The sequence below is a fragment of the Abramis brama genome (genome assembly GCF_963993115.1).
Source record: "Abramis brama genome assembly, chromosome: 8".
Lineage (NCBI taxonomy): Eukaryota > Metazoa > Chordata > Actinopteri > Cypriniformes > Leuciscidae > Abramis > Abramis brama.
In genome coordinates, this window is record NC_139970.1 from 40,696,327 (window position 1) to 40,720,954 (window position 24,628).

At 37.8% G+C, this 24,628-nt stretch overlaps 1 protein-coding gene across 2 annotated transcripts in view; it reads left to right on the forward strand.

The window, feature by feature from the left end:
- The window catches only part of csrnp3 (cysteine-serine-rich nuclear protein 3), a 50,002-nt gene extending 26,555 nt beyond the window's left edge, over window positions 1–23,447 (forward strand). The window contains exons 1-5 of one of the 2 annotated variants that reach the window (XM_084121588.1): window positions 1,579–1,784; window positions 10,119–10,339; window positions 17,038–17,297; window positions 17,385–17,681; window positions 18,726–23,447. In XM_084121588.1, coding sequence (XP_083977714.1) covers window positions 10,132–10,339; window positions 17,038–17,297; window positions 17,385–17,681; window positions 18,726–19,844 — 1,884 coding nt within the window. In that variant the 5' untranslated portion in view covers window positions 1,579–1,784; window positions 10,119–10,131 and the 3' untranslated portion in view covers window positions 19,845–23,447. Of the gene's footprint in view, window positions 1–1,578; window positions 1,785–10,118; window positions 10,340–17,037; window positions 17,298–17,384; window positions 17,682–18,725 lie in introns of those variants that run through there. The other variant, XM_084121587.1, reaches the window with a different exon arrangement.
- Window positions 23,448–24,628: the final 1,181 nt, after the last annotated feature.

Consider the following 24,628-nt stretch of genomic DNA (forward strand, 5'->3'; position numbering starts at 1 on the left):
AGATAAATGAATCAAACATACCAGCTCTAAAACTGTTTTTGCTACTGATGTTTAAATCAGAGAAGCTATTAAAATTCATTTTTAAAAGTTCTCAGACAAGAAAGTTTCACAGAATTAGTCAAAACTTCATGGCTGAATAAAAAAAAACATCATGATACTCTCAATATTGCATAATTTATGAACACAAGAAAGAATGATATTTAATCATTTTCATCAGTATGGACCGATATAGATAAATAAATCATTAAATCAAGTATAAATCAAGTAAATAATAAATCAAGTAAATAATAATAGTATGCACATTTATTAGTATAAATTAATAATGTTGCATATACAGTATATATATGTAAAATGCCACACAAGGATGTCTGTGAACATTCTGTGATGGCACAAATGAATCACTGAATCAGAGTTTGGAATCGATTCATTGAAATGATACAGAGAAATGAATCAAACATACCAGATCTAACATTGTTTTTGCTACTGATGTTTAAATCAGAGAAGCTATTAAAATTCTTTTTTTAAAGTCATCGGACAAGAAGGTTTCAGAGAGTTAGTCAAAACTTCATGATATCCTCAATATTACATTTAAATCACCAGTAAAATCATCCCATGAATATTAGAGATTTTTTTCTTTTCTCATTCTATGAATATTAGACTTTGCGCTTATATTCTTTAATTTAACGAGCAAAATCGTATATGACTCCATGAGTTATTATACTCATAATTATATCTCACAACAACATAGATGTTTTTTTTTTGTCTGAAATTATATGGAAAATAGTTTAAATATTAATCACGTGGTGATTTGTGGATAACCCAGTAAATCAATTAAAATCTCATTTGATTATTCTAACAGATAGTTCCTATTCTCAAGTTTGATTGGATGAGCCACATTCAAAGCCACCCTTAAGAAAAACCTATCACGGTTTCCACAAATATATGAAGCAGCACAACTTTTTTCTTCATTGATAATAATACGAAATGTTTCTTGAGCATCAAATCAGTAGAATGATTTCTGAAGGATCATGTGACACTGAAGACTGGAGTAATGATGCTGAAAATTCAGCTTTGCATCATTTTAAACGCCACTTATAACCATTTTACAATCACATTGCATATATTCAGTTACCATGATCCAGTAACGTTTAGTGTGTTTGTATGTGAGATTGCTTGCAAGTCTCATCACCCGCCTTGAACGGAGTATTTATGAAGCACAAGTGCAGCCCAAGTTCATTAGCACAAATCCCACTGAGCCCGAGCGTGTGCGTTTGACTGTCTCTATCACTGTTTCTGGCTCATTTGTGGGTGCCCTCGCTCACCTCTACAGATTATGGTGCTGTGCCGGCTATCGACTGTCTCTCCGCTGTCTGTTTTCCCTCTCTCCCTCCCTCTCTCCCTCCCTCCCTCTCTCGATGGTAAAAATATCTGCAGACAGCAGGAACACACAGGCACCGCTCTCTCTCTCTCTCTCTCTCTCTCTCTCTCTCTCTTCCACCCATGTGATCTCTCAGGCAGGCAGGCGTCGCTGTGCACAGTCTCCAGTCCTCAGCTAATGAGTCTTTGTGTGTTTGGAGCGAATGAGAGCGAGTGTTCGGTCTGTTTTAGACAGCAGTGGAGACCGGGAGTGCACCTCTCTTTACCTCTCTCGCCCCGGTCTCCTCTGTCGTGTCTCCGAGAGAAATGGAGGGCCATCATTCAGCACATCTCATCTGGCTCTGAAAGGCTCCTCTGAGAGAAGAGTCGTGGTGAGAGGGAGGAGAGTAACGCGCCGGTGGACGCAGGTTGGTGCATTTCGAAGCGAAAGCATGACTCGTGCCCTGTTTCTGTTCTGATGTGTCACGCCTGGCCTGATGGGAAATCTGAGGTCAACTTCCTTGAGCGCTCGCCTCTTTGACCTGCAGTGTATCGGGGGAAGCACTGGCTGAGACGCCGTAGAAATGTGTCAACTGGTAGAGGTTTTGCATTAATAACCAGGGAGATTTGTGTCCCAAACTAGTCGAGATGAGGAACTTGTTGTCAAGTTAACTGTTTACAGTTGCTAAGCAACATTGCAACTTGCTGCATTAATGTAAAAATCGATTGATGCGCTTCACAGGTGTACGTCAGAACTGTTTTATCAAATGTATATAATAAAAATATAGAAACATATATATATATATATATATATATATATATATATATATATATATATATATATATATATATATATATATATATATATATATAATTTTATTATATATATATATGTAAACATTTCTATATAATATATAAACCTTTTTTATAGATTAATTAATTAATTAATTATATGAAATATACATTTTCCCCAAAATATGTATTACCACATGATTGTATTAATTTATAAACATTTTTTATGGATTAATTAAATATATATATTATCGCACAATAGGTAAATATAAACATTTTTTTTATAGATTATTTAAATATAGATTATTCGAAAATATGTTTTACCAAAAATATATTACCTTTTTTATAGATGAAATAAATATACTAAATATAGATTTCTCAAAATATGTATTAATGTATTAATGTATTAATATATATATACATTTTATGTATTAATTAAATATATGAAATATAAATTATCCCAAAATATACATCACCACAAAATTATGTAAATATATAAAAAACTTTGTATAGATTAATTAAATATAGATTATCCCAAAATATGTTTTACCAAAAAATATATTACCTTTTATATAGATTAAATAAATACAGATTTTCTCAAAATATGTATTATTGTATTAATATATAAACATTTCTAAGTACTAATTAAACATATAAAAGATAAATGATCCCAAAATATGTATGACCACACAATTGTATTAATATATAAAACCCTTTTTTATAGATTAATTTAATGTAGATTATCCCAAAATATATTTGATCAAAAGTACATATTACCTTTTTTTATAGATTAATTAAATATGCTAAATAAAATTTTTCCCAAAATATGTATTATTGTATTAATATATAAACTTTGCATGTATTAATCAAATATATTAAATTTAAATTATCCCAAAACATGTATCACCACATGATTGGATTAATAGGCTATATGAAACCCTTTTTATAGATAAATTAGATATTTTAAAGAGAGATTATCCCAAAATGTAAGTATTACCACATACTTGTAATTATATATTTATTAATACGTTATTAATATTTATTCATATGTGAATCTTTTTTTTTATAGAATAATTAAATATAGATTATCCTGAAATAGGTAGGCCTATTACCACAAGATTTTATTAATATATAATAAAACTAATTTTCCAATGAGCAGTGAGCAGCAAAACTAACTATTGTGATATACAGTTAGCGTGATGGTGATATAAGATTGTGGTCGTGCTCCCCAACCCTCTATAGCGCTCAGCCTCCGCTGCCAAGAAGTATTGATCTCTATAGGTTGTCAGTGCTGCATCGGCAATGCTAAAGTACATGTGTATTTGTACATGTGTGTGTCCGTGTTGAACAGAGCTCGTCCGGGGAGTGGCTGTTTTGTGTCTTCTGGTTTTTTGCTGCAGGATTTTCATTTGTAACATACTGCAAGGGTTCTGTGGAAAACTACAGCAGCTAAGAGAAGACAAAGGGAGAGAGAGAGAGAGAGAGAGAGAGAGAGAGGCAGAGCTAGAGATGTAGTAGAGGAGAAATAACTAGCTGTGTGTGAGAGTCCGTATCTCTGGTACAGAGTCAGCTCCTGTTACCTCGGGTTAGCTGGAGATGTCATGCCCAGTCATTGTGTCAAGAAATGGGAAAAGTTGCTCCTCTCGCTGTAGTCACAGGATCTTCAACGTCCAGCGTTTTAAAGCTGCAAGAAGCATCTTCTGCAAGAACACAGAATAATAACGTCATGAAATTTTGCAGCGAAAGTGCAGACCCGAATGATTTTCTTTCACAGTTATTTCATCAATGAATTTCCTCTGATTACAGATGAGGCGTTGCATGAGATCTTGAGGATGTGTGTGTGTGTGTGTGTGTGTGTGTGTGTGTGTGTGTGTGTGTGTGTGCTGTAGATGAAATGAAAAAAAAACAAAAAAAACAGAACGACTCTCAAATGTGAAATTCACTATTTGTGCAAGTGTATTAGCATCTCCATGGTAACCGTTTTGGGGTATTGCAGAGCAGCGCTGCATCCGCTGAGGATGGAAAATGCGAATGGATTTTCAACAAGGGGAACTAATTATGATGATTACGAGAAAATTGACTTACATTGTGTCTCCAAAACTAGAGAAGCCATTTCCAATTATTGTGAGCCTCTTACATCTGGCCGGACCGCTGCGGGAAACAGCGGGAAACAGCGGGATTGCTCTGTTAGTGCGGTTCATCTGAATGAGTGTGAACACTGCCAACCCTAGTGCGCACCAAACTGAAAAGATGGGTCTCGCTCCGCTTCCAAATGGACTCTGATGCGGTTTGACTGATATATGAATGCAACACGGAACAAAGACGTGTAAACGAACCAAAAACAGGACATGTCACAAGATGAGACCCTAAACAGGACAGAATGCTCAAGCGTACCTGTTTTTTCTCGTCATTGTCTCGATGTTGCCCATCACAGTTCAGTTCAGGCATCAGAACCGCGTCTCCTCACAGCAGATCTTGGTTTGTGTGTGTGTGACGGAGGGATTCCTGACGCTGTTTTGACTCCTTTACACATTTCATAAGCTCTTCACAAGTTCTCAGCTGCTCATAATACCATCATATGTAGATTACGCACATACAACGAGCGCATTTATCCCAGAACACAGCATTGTTTTGGATGTTCGGTAAGTTCCGTCACGAAATAAACATTATAAAAGCCGACCAATCAGGTTGTGAACACATCCCTGTGCCTTTAGATTCAGTGTTAAAATGCCAATGTGAACGCTAAGCGGACCAAGCAACACAGTTTAGTGTGAACACACCCTAAAAAAAGTAATTACACACCTTTTCAGGGACGTCGGACAGGGCGTAATAGTGGAACTGAGTAACAGGAATCGTTCATGTCTGTTTCACAAATGATGTGCGACGAAATATGCAGTAAAGTTTAATACATTGGTTTAGTTGAGCATTAGTCACACATGCATTTCACTTTACAGTAGTGCAATAATAAATAACTTAAATTCATTCAAAAATGGACATCAGCCCAGATGATTTCTTAAAAATTCTTATCCAGCCATCACAAATGACTAGAAAGGTCATGAAAAGGTCATGATAATCGATTGGTCAAAAAGTGTGGGAAGGGAACCAGTGTTATTTTAGTATCATTGAGATACTGTTATTGTTTTATTAATATTTTGAATGTTTATTTTTTTTTTTTTTTCAGTTTATGTTTTTATTAATTTTGTTTAGTGTTTTTGTCATTTAAATTTTTTTTATATTATTTATATATTTTTTTTAATACATTTTTATTTCAGTTTTAGTTTTAGATATTTTAGTACATCAAGTTAAACTAAATAAAAAAAGAGAAATGTTTCTTTGGCTACTAGCTGAAATAAAATAAGTTTACTTTTTATATAGTTTTTTGTTTGTTTGTTTGTTTGTTTGTTTTTACATTTATTGAATTTCAACTAACACATTTTTTTATGGCTTTATTAACTTAATAATAACCCTGGTGGGAACATTGCCTATCAGAATCAAATAATTTCAAGACGACAACTGAGATGCTGCTTTATGCCGGTACACAATGTGTGATTTGGGGCTGCCTCGAAGGTGACCAATCGTGGCGATTACTGTGGTTGCTGCTCCTAAACGGTCTAGTGAGAGAGTTTCAAAGACGGTCTTGCGACCAAAGATAGCCAGCTATAATTTTCTAACAGTGTCAGAAAATTAGCATGATCGTCTCATTGTGTTACTATGACCTACATCTACAGACTAGCCAATTAAAATGCAACATGAAATGGTGTATTGATCAACGCGACATGGCGCTAAAACTTAAAACTACTTTCCTCAAGCTCCATTTACCAAATTAACATGCCAAGTTGGCCTCTTTTCCCTAGCCACGACCACATCCATATTCTCCTCTTTCGCTTCCTCTTTTTTTCAGCGCATATAAAAACCTCAATTGCCAAAGTGCGATTCATCTTGCTCTATTTGTTTATTCTTCTATACTAACTTGAGTCGTAGCCTACAATCAATAGCTGTCATCATCGTACAGTCTACATACATGTCGTATACCCAAGTTTATTAGATCAGTATGATTTGTAATGATCTTATAGGATTGTGGGAATCGCACAGTCTGTAGCAGGCGTTAAAGGTAACCTAGCATGTAGCCTTGTCGTACATACTTTTTCAGTGGACTCTGTTGCTCCAGAGGTTCAGAGTAGGTCTGTGGAGAACAGAGCCGTGTTCTGTCCTTATGGGAGTGAGACACATTCCGCAGCGCTGCTGTGGTTTGGAGGCTCTCCAGCTGCCTTCTCCCCCCCATACACACACACACACACACACAGAGGAACAATAGGCCTCAGCTGAGACCCATGGAGCCCACGGGCCGAGGCTGGTCTTTCCCAGGGGTTAAACTGGGCCGGAACGAGCTGGAACAGCGTTCCGGTGTCATGCAAGATTCCGACCCTTTCTGAACCCAAAGGAATTGTATTGGGTTTTCTATTCAGTACTGGATTAGAAATACAGCACAATTGCTTTATGATGTGGAAATATAATATAGATTGTCTCACACTGCGCTTAACCCTGGGTCGTTGTCATTCTAAACACCGCTTTTAACCCCATTTCACACTTGTAATTTAGATGCGGGGTTAACACCGCTTTTTTGAGTTCCCCAAAGATCCTTTCAGTTAACTTTTTTTTTTTTTTTTCATTGAAAAGGTTCCATAATGCCAGTAAAAAGCAATTTTTAATATTAAAAAAGATTTCTATGTCAAATAAATGCTGTTCTTTTGAACTTTCTATTAATAAAATAAATTTTATTTTTCACAAAAATATTAAGTAGCACAACCGTTTGATTATAACAGTTTGATAATAATCAAACACACACAACGTTAATAATAATACGTTTTTTTTTTTTTTCTTGAGCAGCAAATCATCATATTAGAATGATTTCTGAAGGATCATGTGACACTGAAGCCTGGAGTAATGATGCTGAAAATTCAGCTTTGATCACAGGAATAAATTACATTTCAAAATATATTCAAATAGAACAGAGTTATTTAAAATTGTAATAATATTTCACAATATTATATTAGAGACTTTCAAAAACACAACTTTAGTATATGATATTGGAGTTATTTTGACATTTATCCACATTTAATACTTGTAGCCACCTTAAACTGACTGTTATAAGTTATTGTACTATCATTTTTATTTGTGTAATTTTTTATATTTTCTCCAACAACCGAAGCATACAGGTCTATTGTGCATAAAACAAATTGATAAGGAAAAAAAACTGTACATAATAAATCAGCTTTTCATTATGCAGAAATATGGCGTTTAATTTAAACACATCACATTTAAACACAAACACAACACTCGTGCAACATAAGCAATGACATACGTCCGAGTGAACAAGACGGAGGGAAGTTATAGCGAGGGAAGGGCATAAAACACAGCCCAGATTTTAGTGTTCTTGTACCTCGAAAATCCCAGTTCATCAGCCGCTCCGCTGGGGCTTCAGACACACACGATGGCTCTGTGAGACTTGCAGTGTGAAACAACACATTCCCTCCTTCAGTAATGAGGCTGCCAGCCAGTCGTCCTCTCTCTTCTGCTTCGTGTGTGTGTGTGTGTTTCACTCTTCTCATTTCTGGCTCAATTGTAGCTACAGAAATAAGCAGGAGACAAGAGGGAAAATATACTGTCAGGATGTGGTGCTGCTGCTACTGCAGGTTTAGGAAATCTGGGTGAAATCTGTCCAATCCAACAGGTTAAACAAGAACAGGTTTATTACAGGCAAGAGCAGAAATCTACATTTTCTGGAGAAAGTGAAACTAGTACTTGCCGTACCTGTGCAAAACTCAGCATCACCATCACCATCACCCCACTGTGTTGGGGTTGGTTCCCAGGGCATTGCTACATGGTTGCTATTGTGTTTCACAAGATCACATCTAAACACACATGTGACGCACATTCTATATTAATGCATCATGTCGCTTGGCAACCATAAACATCCGGCTTCAGGCTAATTTTAAGTGGAATGATTCAGTTTCTCTTGGGTACTTCACTTCATTGTAAAAACAAGTGATTTTCGTTTAAAAAAAAATGAAAAAATCTGAAGAACCAACTTTTTTTTTTTTTACAGCCGTCTACCGAACATGTCTTTTCCATTGAGCCTTTGAGTCTCATTTCTTTTAATTTTCAGTCATGCCGTGTCCTTGTACTATGATTACTAAATTCCTGAAGCAGGTTTATGAGTGCAACTCTGAAAACTCATCTGAAGTTTCCAGTTTCTTTCCTGAAAACACTATCAAACACAGACAAAAGTGACTTCCTGGAAGGTTGAGGTAGAATTCAATTAGTATTTTTTTCCCCCTCTGCTTCCATCTGTGGTCCTGTGAGGCCTGGTGATCAATGGCAGCGAGGAGGAGAGGAGGATGTGTGTTCTACCGCTTATCACTAATTGAGTGCTTTGAGGATCGGAGCGAATGGAAGCTTGATATAGAGCAACAGCATCTGACCACTTTTCCAGTGGCCTGGGTTTTGAGACGAATTACATTTTAAAGTGTAAAAAGCAACAAAAAAAACAGGAAAAAGTCTTTCATGAGGGAATGCTCATCCTGTGAAGCATATAGCAAATGATGGAATTGAGTCAGAAATGATGATACAATATAAAAAAAATATATAAAAAAAATTAATTCATTAAACTAAAATAATACATGCATATGCAGTGATTTTGCTTTGGATAAAGGATTATGCTAAATACAAGATTATAATAATATAGTAAACGTATATATATAGAGAGAGAGCCAGCATCCTTATCACCCTATAGCCTAAGACTGGTCACCCACTGAAGGTAAGCAGGGTTGAGTCTGGTCAGTACCTGGATGGGAGACTCCTGGGAAGACCAGGTTGCTGCTGGAAGAGGTGTTAGTGAGGCCAGTAGGGGGCGCTCACCCTGTGGTCTGTGTGGGTCCTAACACCCCAGTATAGTGACGGGGACACTATACTGTCATATAGCACCGTCCTTCGGATGAGACGTTAAACCAAGACTCTCTGTGGTCATTAAAAATCCCAGGATGTCTTTCGAAAGAGTAGGGGTGTGACCCTGGCATCCTGGCCAAATTTGCCCAGTGGCCTCTGTCCATCATGGCCTCCTAATCATCCCTATATACTGATTGGCTTCATCACTGTCTCCTCTCCACCATTAAGCTGGTGTTTGGTGGGCGTTCTGGCGCTATATGGCGGCCATCGTATCATCCAGGTGATGCTGCACATTGGTGGTGGTTGAGGAGATTCCCTCTTCTATGTAAAGCGTTTTGAGTGCCGAGAAAAGTGCTATATAAATGTAATGATGAATTATATATATATGTTTATATACAGACTTGTGCATTTGGCATATATTATTTATATGGGTATAAAAACATTTATCCAGATAAATAGAATAAATATCTGCTAAAGGAAAGTAAGAGTAAATTGCTTTTATATATGAATGTTCTTTAATTAAATAAAAGAACAATTAAATATATATATATATATACACACACACACACACACACATATATATATATATATATATATATATATATATATACACACACAAATATTTAAAAAAAATATGTTAGATTCAATTTATCACGGTTAATCAATTTGACAGCACTGATGTAAATATAATGTAGAATAAAATATAATTAAAAATAGGGGAATCTGGGAAGAATTTGCAATGGTTAATGGGAGTTACAGTCATTTAAATTGACATGGTAACAGCGATTTGATCAGTGACTCTGATTGGTAGATCACTTTCCAGGATTATGTGTGGAGTAAATATAATTTTCTTGAAGTGTAGTTGAAATCACACTGAATTGTTGCTTCTCCAGTAGCATGCATCATTAAAATGCAGTTATCACTAAAATAACACAATATATAATTGCAATGTTAAAAATCCATTTTCCTGTGGAGAAAATAAATGTGATTTTTACTTGAGGAACTGTCTCTCTTGTCTCGTGCAGCCTGACGGCAGCCATGAGTGGGATTCTGAAGAGGAAGTTTGAGGAGGTGGAGGGAGCGTCGCCCTGCTCGTCACTGAGGGAGTCAGAAGAGGAGGAGATATCGAGCACTGAGAGCGGAGACAGCAGCGACAGCGTCAACCCATCGGCCTCGCACTTCACACATTCTTCATCAGCAGCAGCATCATCATCCTCATCATCAACACACATGCTGCAGCGGACAGGTGAGACAGCAGCAAAACATTCCTGTAGGATTTCCTTTGAAATTTATAGTGACAGTAAGCTGACAAATGATCATAACATTATTACTGATTGAATATTTAAAAGAATGAGAGAAAAGTAGCCTAGTTTTAAAAAGAGAAAGGTTGCCAGGCCATAAAACTACAAAAAGGGCTAGTTATTAAGGCTAGTCATTCTTTTTTTCCCATCACCTTCATGTCGTTCCAAAACTGTACTGTTATTTCTTTTTCAGTGGACTACAAAAGGAAACATTTTGAACAATCATGCAACATTTCATAGTGACCACATAAAAAACAAAAAATAAGCATAAAAGTATTATAAAATGACTCCATATGGCTATTTTGTTTTATTTTTTGGTGAACTATTCCTTTAAAACTAATGACAACTGGCACAAAACATTGTCTCATTCCATTAAAGCACTGAATTGTGGGTATACGAGAAGGAAGATGGGAAATGCCGTTTCCAAGAGAATGTCCCCAGGGAAAATGCTAGCTCGAAATTGGTAGCAGAAAATAGAAAATGGTCCTTTGAAAGGAACATTCATCACTGAGATTTGATATCGATCGTCATCATGCTGTCTGAAGGGGGCTTGAGAAAATATCCATCATCGCAATAAACGTAAAACATCTGGCCCAATGCCGCTAACCATTAAGAAGCTGAAGCACACATGAGACGGCATTTACGTATCTTTATAATAAGACATTCAAGAGCAGTTCACCTGAAAAGCATCAGTCATCATTTCTAGAAAGATGCATTTCTGACACATCCAGTGTCTGGGAAGCTGCTGCCAAACTACATAAAAAGCATTAAAAAAAGTATCATAAAGCAAATAATAAGCCATAAAGAGTGACAAGTTATAGTAGTGTATTTTAAAGAAATACCATCTTATTATCACAGTACACCATTGTGTTTCTGAGTGAATTTCACAAAACCTGTCAAGAACATGTCCGGGTCATATTTCACATGTAATCTGAAAGATAAGTAAGAAATTATATTTTGCATAGAAATGGTATCAAACTTTCAGACTTTTTTGCATTGAGACTTTGTTTTCATAATATTACCTAATTACAATAATGAGAATGTGACCTGGAGGTATTTTTTTATTTGTGTTGAGATTCACCTTTCCATAGTACAAAAACGTCCTTGCATTGGGACTCTCATGGAAAATTTAAATTGCTTTTCAAGTAATTTTTTTTCAACCAATCACACACAACTAATTCTTCTTCAACACTGAGAAACGTCTAGGTTACTAATGTAACCACCGTTCCCTAAAGGAGGACTGGGAGCCCAGTCACCTCCAAGTGGTAACAAAACAAGCCAATGGACATTAGCCAGTGAGATTTGCATGCCGGGTCATACCTACCTGTACATACGGACATACGGGTATAAATATGACCGGCATTACTCACTTCGTTCATGTTTTGCTGAGGAGCTGAGACAGGGATCCCGGCTATTCAGCAGTGGTTCAGGGCTGTGGCAGGGGGGATGTAACATCTCTGTTCCCTCCTTTAGGGAATGGGGGTTACATTAGAAACCTAGACGTTCCCATTCAGTCAGTCAGTTCAACGTTACGTCGGACTGACGTCATGGGGTCCCTATGGAAAGTGCCATAGCCACTGAACTGTGTTTCGAGTGTTGGAGACGCAGATGTTAGCAAGCTGCCGCGTGCCCTTTCGGCAACTACTCTCACGATGTCGTAACCTACCCAGCTCCCCAAGTAAGCCTGAGGGGAATTCCTCCATAGCAAATTGGATGGAAGGTACAGGACTTACTGTGTGGACGGTGAGAGATGGAGATGGTGTTCCCGGACCACCAAGGTGGACACAGAGGGCCCACGCCGTGATTTCCGTCGCCCAGACGGCGAGGTCAGTCACTGTGCACATGTCCTGCATCAACCCCGGCTCAGAACTACCCTTGTGCATTGAGCGCTTTGGTATGCAGGATGGCCATTGTGTCCAAGGTGGAGACGGTCTGTCCAGCGGCACTGTGCCAGAGCTCCAGGTGGCGACACTTTGCAAGCATATATGCACCGCAATTGCACGATAAATAAATAAATCTCCACGAACCCCCTGACCACCCCACAGTTGAGGGTAGTGAGAGAAGAAAATGTTTTAATGTGCACTAATGTATCTCCATACTACCAAAGCTCTTCATGCACTTCCAGGAAGAAAGGCACGGGGTTGGGGCGAGGTGATTTTCGCGTCACGCTCTGAGTCCCGAAACCAATCATCCAAACCGCGGGGGGTTTCCCGCCGGAAAGCTCTTGCTGTAACCCTCAGTCTCCCAAAGTGTTGAGCAGACCCGCGGCTGTGCTTTTAAACACAAGCGGCGGCTGGGCAACAACAAAAGGGACTCAAGCCTTTACTAGAAAGGAGAGTCACGACCCGCATGCCGACACATCATGTTGCCATGTGAGAACATGAACTACCCATGAATGCCTTCTCAGTATGCTAGGCATGTGAGACACCGATTGTGTCTGTCAGATGAGTATGGGAAACGACTGCATCCAGGAATGCACGGACGGAGAGGCTAATGATCTAACATGAAGAGGCGTGCTTGCTCTTTTAGGAAATCTGCTCTTACGCGCCAAAGCACAGAGGGGTGAAATGCTGCACTTATCTATGCACAGCCCTTTTTAGGATGTGAATCAACACTGCATGCACCTCACTCCGGCAGGAGAGATCTCCTCAGAAATAAGCTCTTTTTAGAAATTAAAATTGCTGTTTCTCTGCACGAGAATCCACTTCACTGGAGTGACTGGAATGAGCGATCGCTATTCACAACGGCTCGGCTCCGAAGCAAAATATGAATGAAGTGAGTAATGCCGATCATATTTATACCTGTAGGTGTATACAGGTAGCTGTGGCTCGGCATGCAAATCTCACTGGCCCATGTCCATTGGCTCGTTTTGTTACCACATGGAGGTGATTTGGCTCCCAGGCGAGATCCCATGACGTCAGGTCGACGTAACGTCAAACATGACTGACTGAATGGGAACCATTGTTTGCAGTAAAGTGCTCTGCTTCAGTTCTGAATTTCCTGAGTCAGACGAGGTAACTTTTTGCAAAGCAAACAAAAAGCCACAAAGAGTGACCACTTCTAAAATAAACACGGATTAATTAAGGCCAAATAAAGCGAGCTGTTCTGTGAGAAGTTGTTTTAGGAAGCCAGTTTTGTCAATCATTCCTGATTCTCTTCAGCTTTTTCCCCCTGTTAAATTCGAGCTCTCCATCACCTCTCTGAGGTCTTTAATGTTTTGTGACGCTCCTCCACTTTGATTCCATCATTAAAAATAATTAGAAGTTTATGTGCACCAGATGTCTGCAGATGACCCACAGTGCAGCGAGTCCCGGAGGACGTCTGATTCCTCCTTTAGAAAGCGTTGCTCTTTCAGCACAGCTTCAGAGAGAGGTTACGTCTACATTAAGATGTGAAATGTAGCTCATAATCGTAATTACTGATGTTCAAATCAACCTGCTGAGCTGGATTCCTGGAACTATTTTCAGCAAATGAAACATGATGAAAAGCCAGTGTCTGTTAGATGCAAACCCTTTGGTAGCATGAAAGGATAATACACATGGCACTAAACTGATTGCCATATTCATTTACCTTGATAAATGCACATGATACGGCAATGTACATTACCGTCCAAATTCTTGTAGTCGGTAAGATATTACAATAAAGGGCTTTCCTGTAGCTCAAACAGTAGAGTGTTGACGCTTGCAACGCCAAGGTCATGGGTTCGGTTCCCAGGGAAAGCAAGAACTGATAAGAAAGTAAAATGTGTACCTTGAAATGCAATGCAATTCGCTTTGGATAAAAGTGTCTGCCAAATGTAAATAATATTTTAAAAGAAGTTCCTTTTGCTCACCAACACTGAGGCTTAAAAATAAAGTAAAAACAGTAGTATTGTGAAATATTATTACAATTTTAAATAACTTGTTTTCTATGTAAATATATTTGAAAATGTCATTTATTCCTGTGATCAAAGCTGATTTTTCAGCATCATTACTCCAGTCTTCAGTGTCACATGTTCTTTGGAAGTCATTATAATATGAGAGTTAATATGTTAAATTAAGAGTTAAATATAATCTGGAAGTGTATGTTTTGTTTGTTTGTTTGTTTGTTTTTGAGTCTCCTATCCATAGTGCGTCTAAAGAAAAAAGACTCTCATGTAAAACTGAAATTGCTTTTCAAGTCATTTTCTCAAGCAATCAGCCTCTGCCTAATTCTTCTTCAACACTTCGCCTCTGCACTCAGAAAGCTCAGTTTGCTTCAGTTCTGCTGGAGTTCCTGAGTCAGACTAGGTTAAGCGCAGTGCACACATTCATGTGTGTGTGTAATGTATTCTGCTGGTGTTTCTGGGCGGGGGACCGGCAGCAGCAGATGGTTCTTATTTGTCCTGTTTGTGTCAGACATGAAGGGAGCTGTGGGAGAGAGTATCAGGGAAACTCCACTCTTGTGGAGGCCAAAACTGGGGATATTTATACAGGCTATATTTACCATCCCCCTATAAATGGCCAAACAATAAGAGCCAGAGGCGTGCAGAGGACCGTGGGACCACTAGAGGAGCAGAGGAGAATGTCTTACTAATACAGCTGTGAAATACTCCTTTACAAAAGTTTCATAAATATACACTTCTAAAAGTGATAGTAAATACATTTATAATGCAACAAATAATTTCCATTAAAAAATGCTGTTCTTTTGAAACTTCTAATCAGAAATGTTTCTTGAGCAGCAAATCAGCATATTACAATGATTTCTGAAGGATCATGTGACACTGGAGACTGGAGTAATGATGCTGAAAATTCAGCTTTGATCACAGGAATAAAGTAGATGTGAAATATATATTCAAATAGAAAACAGTTGTTTTAAATTGTAACAATATTAGTGTTTTTATTTTATGTTATTCAAATTTTTCAGATCAGCTAAACCATCTTAAACCAGCAAAATGCTTACTAAATGAAAATGCCACTAAATGAACAGATTAATGAAATGTATTCATTTTCATTCTTATGCACCAATAACATTAAAAAAGCAATTTATCCTTTTTTTTTTTTCTTTTTTTTTTTTTTTTTTACTTAATATTTTAAAACAAGCCGTGTTGGGGGTAATGGATTACATGTAATGTGAGTTAAGTAATCTTAATGTAAAAAAAAGTAATACTTTTTTCAAGGAACTATTAAAGTAATGCATTACTTTTAAATTCACAACAAAATATCAGAGTTACTTTTTCAAATAAGTAACGAAAGTTACTTTGTTTTTCCATTTATTGACTGACAGCTCTCCTGTCCCCATACTGAGAGAAATCAGGAGTAAGTGCAGAGGCGTTGGCCCTGTCCCAAATGGCACACTTCATTGCACTTGCAGACTTGTGGACTTATAATGGCCTCCTCAAAGCGTGTGTCTGTTTAGTCTGTTTAATTTGCATTTCCTTCAGCCTGAGGCTTATTCATTTCACTTTTAGTGTGAAACGGCTTTTACATTTGCCAAAAAATGTATTATTCAAAAAAATAATAATAAATAAACAAGCAAGCCCAGACCAGGTGAGAAAAAGTAACAAAAAAGTAACGTAACGCATTACTTTCCATTAAAAGTAAACAAGTAATGCAGTGAGTTAGTTTTTAGGGAGTAAAACAATTTTGTAATGCATTACTTTTAAAAGTAACTTTCCCTAACACTGAAAGTGCCGAGTAAAGTGCCATGCAGAGACAATGCAAGTTAATTGTTAAATCAGAATAATTTTAAATAAATAAATTTTAATGGACAGGTCGAAAGCACTGATTTGTGCAAATGAATTAGACTTTTGAACAATCTTAGTTAGGTTTAAATCAAAGCCGCTACATACTGAATATACACTGCCCGGCCACAAAAATAAATAAATAAATAAATAAATGTTTGAATTTAAATAGGCAAATGCTTAAGATTCTATGATCAGATCATTATTGCAGTGATTATTATGTTTCTAGCATATTATATGTTTGGCAAAAGTTCTTTTAATACTAATTCCTGTAGCTCTAACAGTAGAGAATTGTGCCAGCAACAGCAAGGTCATGGGTTTGATTCCCAGGCATACCTGTCAACACTCCTGTTTTTCCCAGGTTTCTCCCGTTTTTTAGCCCTATCTCCCGGACCCCTCCCGGTTTGTTATATCTCCCAGGAAACTCCCGTAATTTGCATGGCCCAAACTCCTTTATGAATAATTGGACCAATATGTTTGTCTAATGTTGACCAGTTGCCAGATCTTGTATTTAATGCATTATATTCACACAATCCATACACCATACACAATTTCAACCCGTTTGTCACCTCAACCTGGCAACCTATAACCCAGTCGCGGAAAGTTTAACCCCGAAAGCGAGCCGATAGACATGGCAGGTGAAGGCGGTGTCCTTGCAAAGAAACCAAAGAACAGTTGTAAATGTAAATTACAAATAAAAATATAAAGACATATTAATAAATTAAGTTATGTTTTCATTTATGGGTATTGCAATGTAAATAATACACTTAACACGTGCAGTACACTTAACAGCATGAGCCTACCTCTTGCTATTCTCCATTCTGTTTTCATTGTGAATTTCTGAATATTGGAAATTTGATATCGTCGACTAAATCAAATATTGTAAACAAATTGAATTACCAAACTGTAATTTTACTTACCTTTAATTGAATGTCTTTTTAGCATCGTCGATCCTGAAGCGAGAGAAGCGGATGAGGACGAGGAGGGTGCACTTTGAGAAGGTGACGGTGTATTACTTCAGCCGGCGGCAGGGATTCACCAGCGTGCCCAGTCAGGGTGGCAGCACACTGGGCATGTCCAGCAGGCACAGCTGCGTGCGCCAGTACACACTGGGAGAGTTCGCCATGGAGCAGGAGAGGATCCACAGAGACATGCTCCGAGACCACTTGAAAGAGGAGAAACTCAACTCCATCCGGCTGCGGGTACGCAAAAAGAAAACATATGTTTGCTATTGGATATATTGCTGTGTGAATGCCTTCATGAAATTTGACCTTTTGCATGCTCCTCAGTTGACGAAGAACGGCGCGGTGGAGTCCGACGAGGCCAACGCTCTCACGCTGGACGACATCTCTGACGATGACCTGGACATTGATAACACAGAGGTGGACGAATACTTCTTCCTTCAGCCTCTGACCACTAAGAAGCGACGCGCTCTTCTGCGCTCATCCGGCGTCAAGAAGCTGGACGTGGAGGAGAAACACGAGCTTCGAGCCATCAGGGTGTCCAGGGAAGACTGTGGCTGTGACTGCAGACTCTTCTGTGACCCCGAGACCTGTACATGCAGCCTCGCCGGCATCAAGTGTCAGGTATGATGAGCAAACACACACATACACCTGTTAAACACATGTTATCACCGATGAGGAATTCTAGTTCTAGTTCTAATTATTTATATAATAATTAATAATTTAATTATTAATTATTAATAAGATTATTTTCGGTGTTTCACAGTACACACTGATGATGGCTTAAGCCGAAACGCGTCTGTGTGGACATGGTAACAATAAATCTATGAAAGTATACTTTGAGAGTGCGGTTTTTCACCTTTATTTTTGATTCTAATTAGATTCTCATTAATGTACTACTCATGTTTTTACAGTATATCTATTTTGCAATACAATGTTTTGTTTAATTAGTTTAAAGACAAATACGACCATGATGTACAAACATTTTGCAATGTAAATATTCTAAATTATATAATTTGTATATTTACTAATAACTATTAAAATATTATGATTTTTTTTATTTTGTAATTTTTAAAATGATGCATTTTAATATTAATACTTTTTATTTTATTTATTTGACAAATTTATCATTAATTTAAGGTATTGATTAAGATAAGAATTAATAATAATAATAGTAATAATACTTTTCACAGAACGGTAATTACAAAAATAGGTAAAACGTGCTTAATTGTCATCAAAATAATGCAAAACAAGCTTTAATTGTCATTAAAATAGGCTTCATTAAGCGTTTTTATTTTATTTTTTTATTTTAAAGTGAACTATGACCTCAGCATGTTCTTGAGACTCATTCAGTTGTTAGAACCACATCAGGTTTTGATTTATATCCCTTTAAGAGGGTCCTCATTCCCTATACTGTAGTAAAGCAAAGCCTATGAAAGAAATCTAGCATAGCAGACTAACAAGCATAAACGATTAAGATGTCTAAAGTTTAATGGAGGTATGCCCTGTTAAAACTGATTAAGATGTTAGACAGCAGACGTAGATACAGCTGGTTACATTTTACGCGGTACACTGAGTCTTCAGAAGAGAGAGGAGCTTTATTTAGATCATTCCTGCTGTGTGTAATCCTAAACTGGCCTGTGCTCAAGTGTTCTTGGATGTCCACAGGTGGACCGTATGTCATTCCCGTGTGGCTGCACAAAAGAGGGCTGCAGCAACGCAGCCGGCAGGATCGAGTTTAACCCCATCCGAGTGCGGACTCACTTTCTGCACACCATCATGAAGCTGGAACTGGAGAAGAGTCGTGAGCAGCAGCAGAATCCCGGATCCGTCTCGACGGTCGGCAACGGATTCCACAACGACCCAAACGGTCACTGCAGCCCGATGGCGACGGGCCAGCATTCACTGGAATACGCGATCCCGGATACAGTCCCGCAGACCACCATCATGCATCTGCAGACTGGCGACGACATCGACGAGGCCTTGGAAGACGAGGAGGAGGAGGAGGAAGAGGAAGACGAGGAGGACGAAGAGGAGGACGAAGAAGATGACGAAGATGAGGAGAACGAAGATGACGAGGATGAGAGCAGCAGTCTGTGCAGTCTGTCCGACTCCAGCACACAGAGCTTGGCCAATAGCGACTCTGAGGAGGAAGACGACGACGAGGACGAAGACAAGACAGAGGAGTTTGACGCGGGATTGGCCAATAGCGAGGTGGCTCCGCCCACTTCCGTGATGTGTTACTCAGAGAATACGGTCGCGTCGGACAACCAAACAAACGGCAACTCCTACTTCATCAACTCCACCGCGGAGTACTACCCGATGGAAAACGCTAGTCCATCCGTACTTTTAGCCTCTGCCAACCAATCTAGTGAGCCCTACATAGGGGACACTGCCTCCTATCAAGACAGAGTCAATGACTCCAGTAGGGTCATGTCTCAGGGTCCCTTCAATGTGACCGCTGACCAATACACAGACTTCTCCCAGCAGCCCGAGCAGCCATACGCCAATCACCACTTGGCCGTGATTGGCTGTTGCGCCCCAGAGCCGGATAAAAGCGTCCAATCCAAAGGGACCTTCCTCAGCCAATCAGGAGAGCTGAACCAGTTGGAATTCCAAAACTATCTGAACAACAATACGCAGGATACAGGATACAACGCCAACGGGAACTGTTACGTAGCTGAACAGCCAAAGGAGATGTCTCGCAATCTGCCCGACGTTTCGCTAGCGGACAACACGAAAGGACCTCCTTTACTGGACGCTTTCCCCGAACCCACTCCGGTTTAGATTAAGAAAGCGGCAAGAGTATAAAAGCAGCCTTCGATGTTTCATTCTGACAAATTTCCTGTTTGACGTTTGGGGGGGGGGGTCCAAAAATACGTATTTTTACTGAACTTTGCAAAGAACAAAAACGATTTAAACTGCAAAATCATAGTGTATGACAAGCGTTAGGTTTGAAACATTCTCTACGCAAGTATGCAAACGCAAACGCTTCTAGATTTCAATAACACAGTGGGTCTCGTTCACTAATATTTGCATGTATTATTTCGTTTTTGTATGCACAGGAGAATATTTTCATGAAATTTACACCTAATTCAACACCTCAATTTGATCTCAACCTCATTGTAATGTTAATGAATTTGGAGTATTCTAGATGAGCGACTATGGCCCTGTTTACCCCTGGTATTAAGATGCGTTTTGGTCGATCGGATCACAAGTAGACGAGGGAGACACATTCCTGTTTACACCTGGTGTTTTAATCCGTCTCTTTTAGAAATCAGGAATGGTGAGAGAACATTGTGCTTAGTACGTTTTTCATCTTCAAACCAAACTTGGGTCTCTAGCCAACAAAGTTGAAATCCCGTCTGGCTAGCGCACTTCCCATAATGTTTATGTGTTAGATGCGTAGACGGAGAGTATCTGGTATTTTTCGGCTGTTCTAATGCATTCGACAACATGAGCGTTTACACTACGAAAGCAATCCGGTCGAATGCGTTTTCGACTACCTCTGGAAGTGGTCGAAAGTGGACAAGCTCAAAACGTTTAGACCCCGTTTACACCTGTATTTAGAGTCGTCCACTTGTGATCCGATCGCCCACAACGCATCTTGATATCAGGTGTAAACAAGGCCTCTGTGTTAGTCATTTGCATAATACATTTTGTACTTTCCGTACAACATTTTCTTTTCTTGGCTCTGAACAAAAAAAACACGTTGTGGAAACGCGTTGCGGTAGGCTAGTGCTTTTTGTCCCTCTCTGCTATTATAGTTTTTTAAAATGCCGGAACGACATGGAAGCCTCCTTGGACTTACCCGTCCAATGTAAATAAAGATAAGAAATTCTTCGCTTACGAGGATAAGTCAGATCATTGGCAGGACATATTTATGAATAAAGACACTGATTTTAGCTAATAAAATACTTAAAAAACTACAGTGTACCTTTAACACAACTATAAGGCCACTCAGAGTATGTGATTTTTGCGTATATGTAGTTTCAGTTGTTCATTTTCTTGTGAATTTAGAATTTTAGTACGGAAATTCATGATTGTTAATGAAAACGTTTTGAAAAACAACTAATTTGTGCATGCATACACACGTTTAGTGAAGGAGACCCATTGTTTTTAATGTAACAGAAGTTATTCTAGCGCCACCTTGAGTTTCGTTGCCTCCAGAACGAGAACTCAAAGGGATAGTTCACCCAAAAATGTACATTTTGTTTGGATTTACTCACCTTCATGTCGTTCCAAACCTGTATGACTGGAGAACAAAAGACATTTTGAAAAATATTTTTTTTCAATGAGGTCCAATGTTGCTTGGTTTCCAACTTCACAATATCTTCTATTGTGTTCTGCACAATAGAAGGAAAGTCATGCAAGTTTGGAGTGACATGTGGGTGAATAAATGATGAAAGAATCTTAAAGGGTTAGTTCACTCTTCCGCCGGAGCTCGACTTGTGTACGCCAGTGATTATGGTTTATTCAGTTATAAATATGGATATTTTTCTTACAAAAACCAGCTCTTCTCTTCAGAAGGCTTTACTGGAGCCATATGGGTTACTTTTATGATGGATGGATGTGCTTTTTTGGGCTTCAAAATCTCAGACTCTATTATACTATTATACACTCTCATTATAAAGCTTGGAAGAGCCAGGATATTTTTTAATATAACTCTGATTGTGTTCGGTTGAAAGAAGAAAGTCATATACACCTAGGATGGCTTGAGGGTGAGTCAATTATGGGATAATTTTAATTTGTGAATTAACCCTTTAATTTGTGGGTGAACTATGAGTCAGTGCTTGCAAAATTTGCGTTTACATACTAGCGTGAAGTATATTCCTGATCTTAGTCTCCTGCAAGGTTTCTTGTAATTTCAAAAGTTCTAGTTTTGAGCAGAAATGTGGATAGAACTTTTCTATGTATCTTGTGTTCGTGGTGCAAAAAAGAAAAACTGAAAAAAGATTGCTGTTAGTGTTCTGAAGTAAGTGTATATCTAAATGTTTGATAAAAGCATGTTTTTTTTTTTAGCTTTCATCGCTGGTTTATGGTTTTGTAAGAGTTCAATGTACTGTAAAAGAGAAAATAATACTGTTGCGTTTTCGTACACATAATTCATGCTTTTAAAGAGTTGGTGAAAGCATGAAAACGGCTCTTAAAATATGTGCTGTTCATTTGCCTTTGCTTACAAAACCAAAACCATGATATTTAAGTTGTGAACACAATACATTTCCTCAACATAATTGCACTTTTCCATTGGCTGATGTTACACAGAACTGTAACCAATCGTTACCTGAGCACTGAAGGGGGCGGGGCCATGTCTATGGCTGTGTTCCCAATGGAATACTTGCTTACTACTTACTGAATATTGCTTAGTATATACTAGCTACTTTTTTAAGGGTTCATTTACATATTTTCATATATGTCTTAACATATATGAACATAATGTTTTTACATTTGGTGAGTCAAGAAAGACAAAATTGTCCTCATATTACTTTCGGCAAGTGCACTGCATTTTTGGGCGTGCATTAAATACACATACTGCATACATAGTAGTATGTTAGCATGCTATTCTGAACACAGCCTTAGATAATGTTTTTACAACATATCTCCAAGTTTTTAGTGGAGACATAAAGGATGTTTTTTTCCATGACACTAACAAGAAAATGATATGTCATATCTATCTGCATTTGCTTTAAAATAGACAGATAGAAGACATAAAGTAGTTAGATAACAGATTTAACTTTTTAAACCAGATTAAGATGATGAAAATGCGGTCAAACTCTTTGTCTTATGAAACTCTGAGATACTAAAGTCTTACATTATATTTGGGATTATGCAGGGATTTCTGATGAAATGCACTTTGAAATGCATCAAGTTACTGAGAACGAAGCATTCCGTTTCCGTCAGGCGAAGATGATTTAAAAAATTTAAATAAAAAGTGTTTAGAATACAAAAAAACTAATATTAGGTTTGTACAATAAAAATACTTTAAATTTATTGCATAATTGAAAGTATTGAATGGATGGAGGCCAGGAAGGTGAACAGATCTTTCTCAATTTATAGAAAATATTTTATGGCATGATGTGAAAATATTCTCTCAATAACTGTGCTTAAGATTTTGACAGAGAGAAAAAAAAGAGAGAATAATTCTTGTTACGGTTATTTAATTTAAAAATAAGCTATGACTGAACAAATCATTCTGAAGAGTTGTTTGTGAAGTGCAATAGTTTACAGTGTGATAATGACACACATTAAAGCTAATGTTTATTCAAAGGAGTGAATTCATTTCGCATCAGATTTCCTACCGTGTTAAAGGAAAAAACTCATCTAAAATAAAAATTGGCATTATTTACTCACCCTCATCCATGTCGTTCCAAACCGTTATTTGTTTTCCCTAAAAAATTATTTAAAAAAAATCTTCATACTACTTTAAAACAACAGATATATATTTAAAATGACACGAGGGTGTTTAAATGATCACTTAATATACATTTTTGTGTGAATTGTTACCTTAAAGCACTGACGAGTTTAGATTTAAAGCCGTTTTTAACGCACAAACATGATGCCTCTGTCAGTTTGTTTATCCTCTTGATGAAAAGAGTCATTGTCCAATGGAGAATGTCTCTCAATAAGCTCAAGACAGGACAATCAAATGCCTTTTATGCCATCAACATTGTAGCATGACCTTGTGGGGCGGTAATGACATGATCAGATCCTTAAAAGGTGAAATGTGTCCTTTAAAAACTCTATTCCATCTTAATATTGCAGAGACAACTATAAGTAAGACCTTTTCCCTCATGTTTTAATCCAGACAGCAACTCTTCATGCTACAGATATGAATTATACCTCAAAATATTTGGCCTGGAGAGGTGTATGATTACTTTCCCCTATGGAGAGACATTTCCGACGCATAATAAATGTCATAATTAAGTCATATTTATTACATACTCAGTCATAATTATGAGATAAAGGTCAACATTGACGGTCAAAATCAAAATGATGAAATAGTCAAAATTATGATAAAATGTCATAATTATGATAAAAAATTCAGACTTTTTCTCATAACTATGCCATTAAAAGTCGAAATTGACAAAAACAATAATGACGTCAAAAATCGAAAGTGACAGTCATAATTATGATAAATATTATGGTTTTTTTATGCTACAAGTGTCACTTTTTGTCACTTTTGAGGTCATAATTGTTTTATCATAATTCATATTCATAGTCAAAATTATGATCTCAATTTCCACTGTTTATCATAATTATAATAGCAGCTGGGATCATGGCTGCCAGTGGTGCAGAAATATCCCCCTGTAAAGATAAAGCAAGCGAAGTGTTTTCAGATGAATGTTGTGATGGGAATCTGGAGGGCGCAGCACTGGATCACTGCCTTGGCTTAAGTAACCAGTGGTTTACTTAAACGCGAATGCCTTCATTTTCTAATTCATTTTTGCCATTGTTTCAGATCCTACAGAGGCAAATTCACAGTTTTGCCTTCTTGAATTGATTTGTCTTTATTTCACCTCTTGACTTACACACACAGTGCTGGTACAGACCTCAATCTTTGATGCATTATG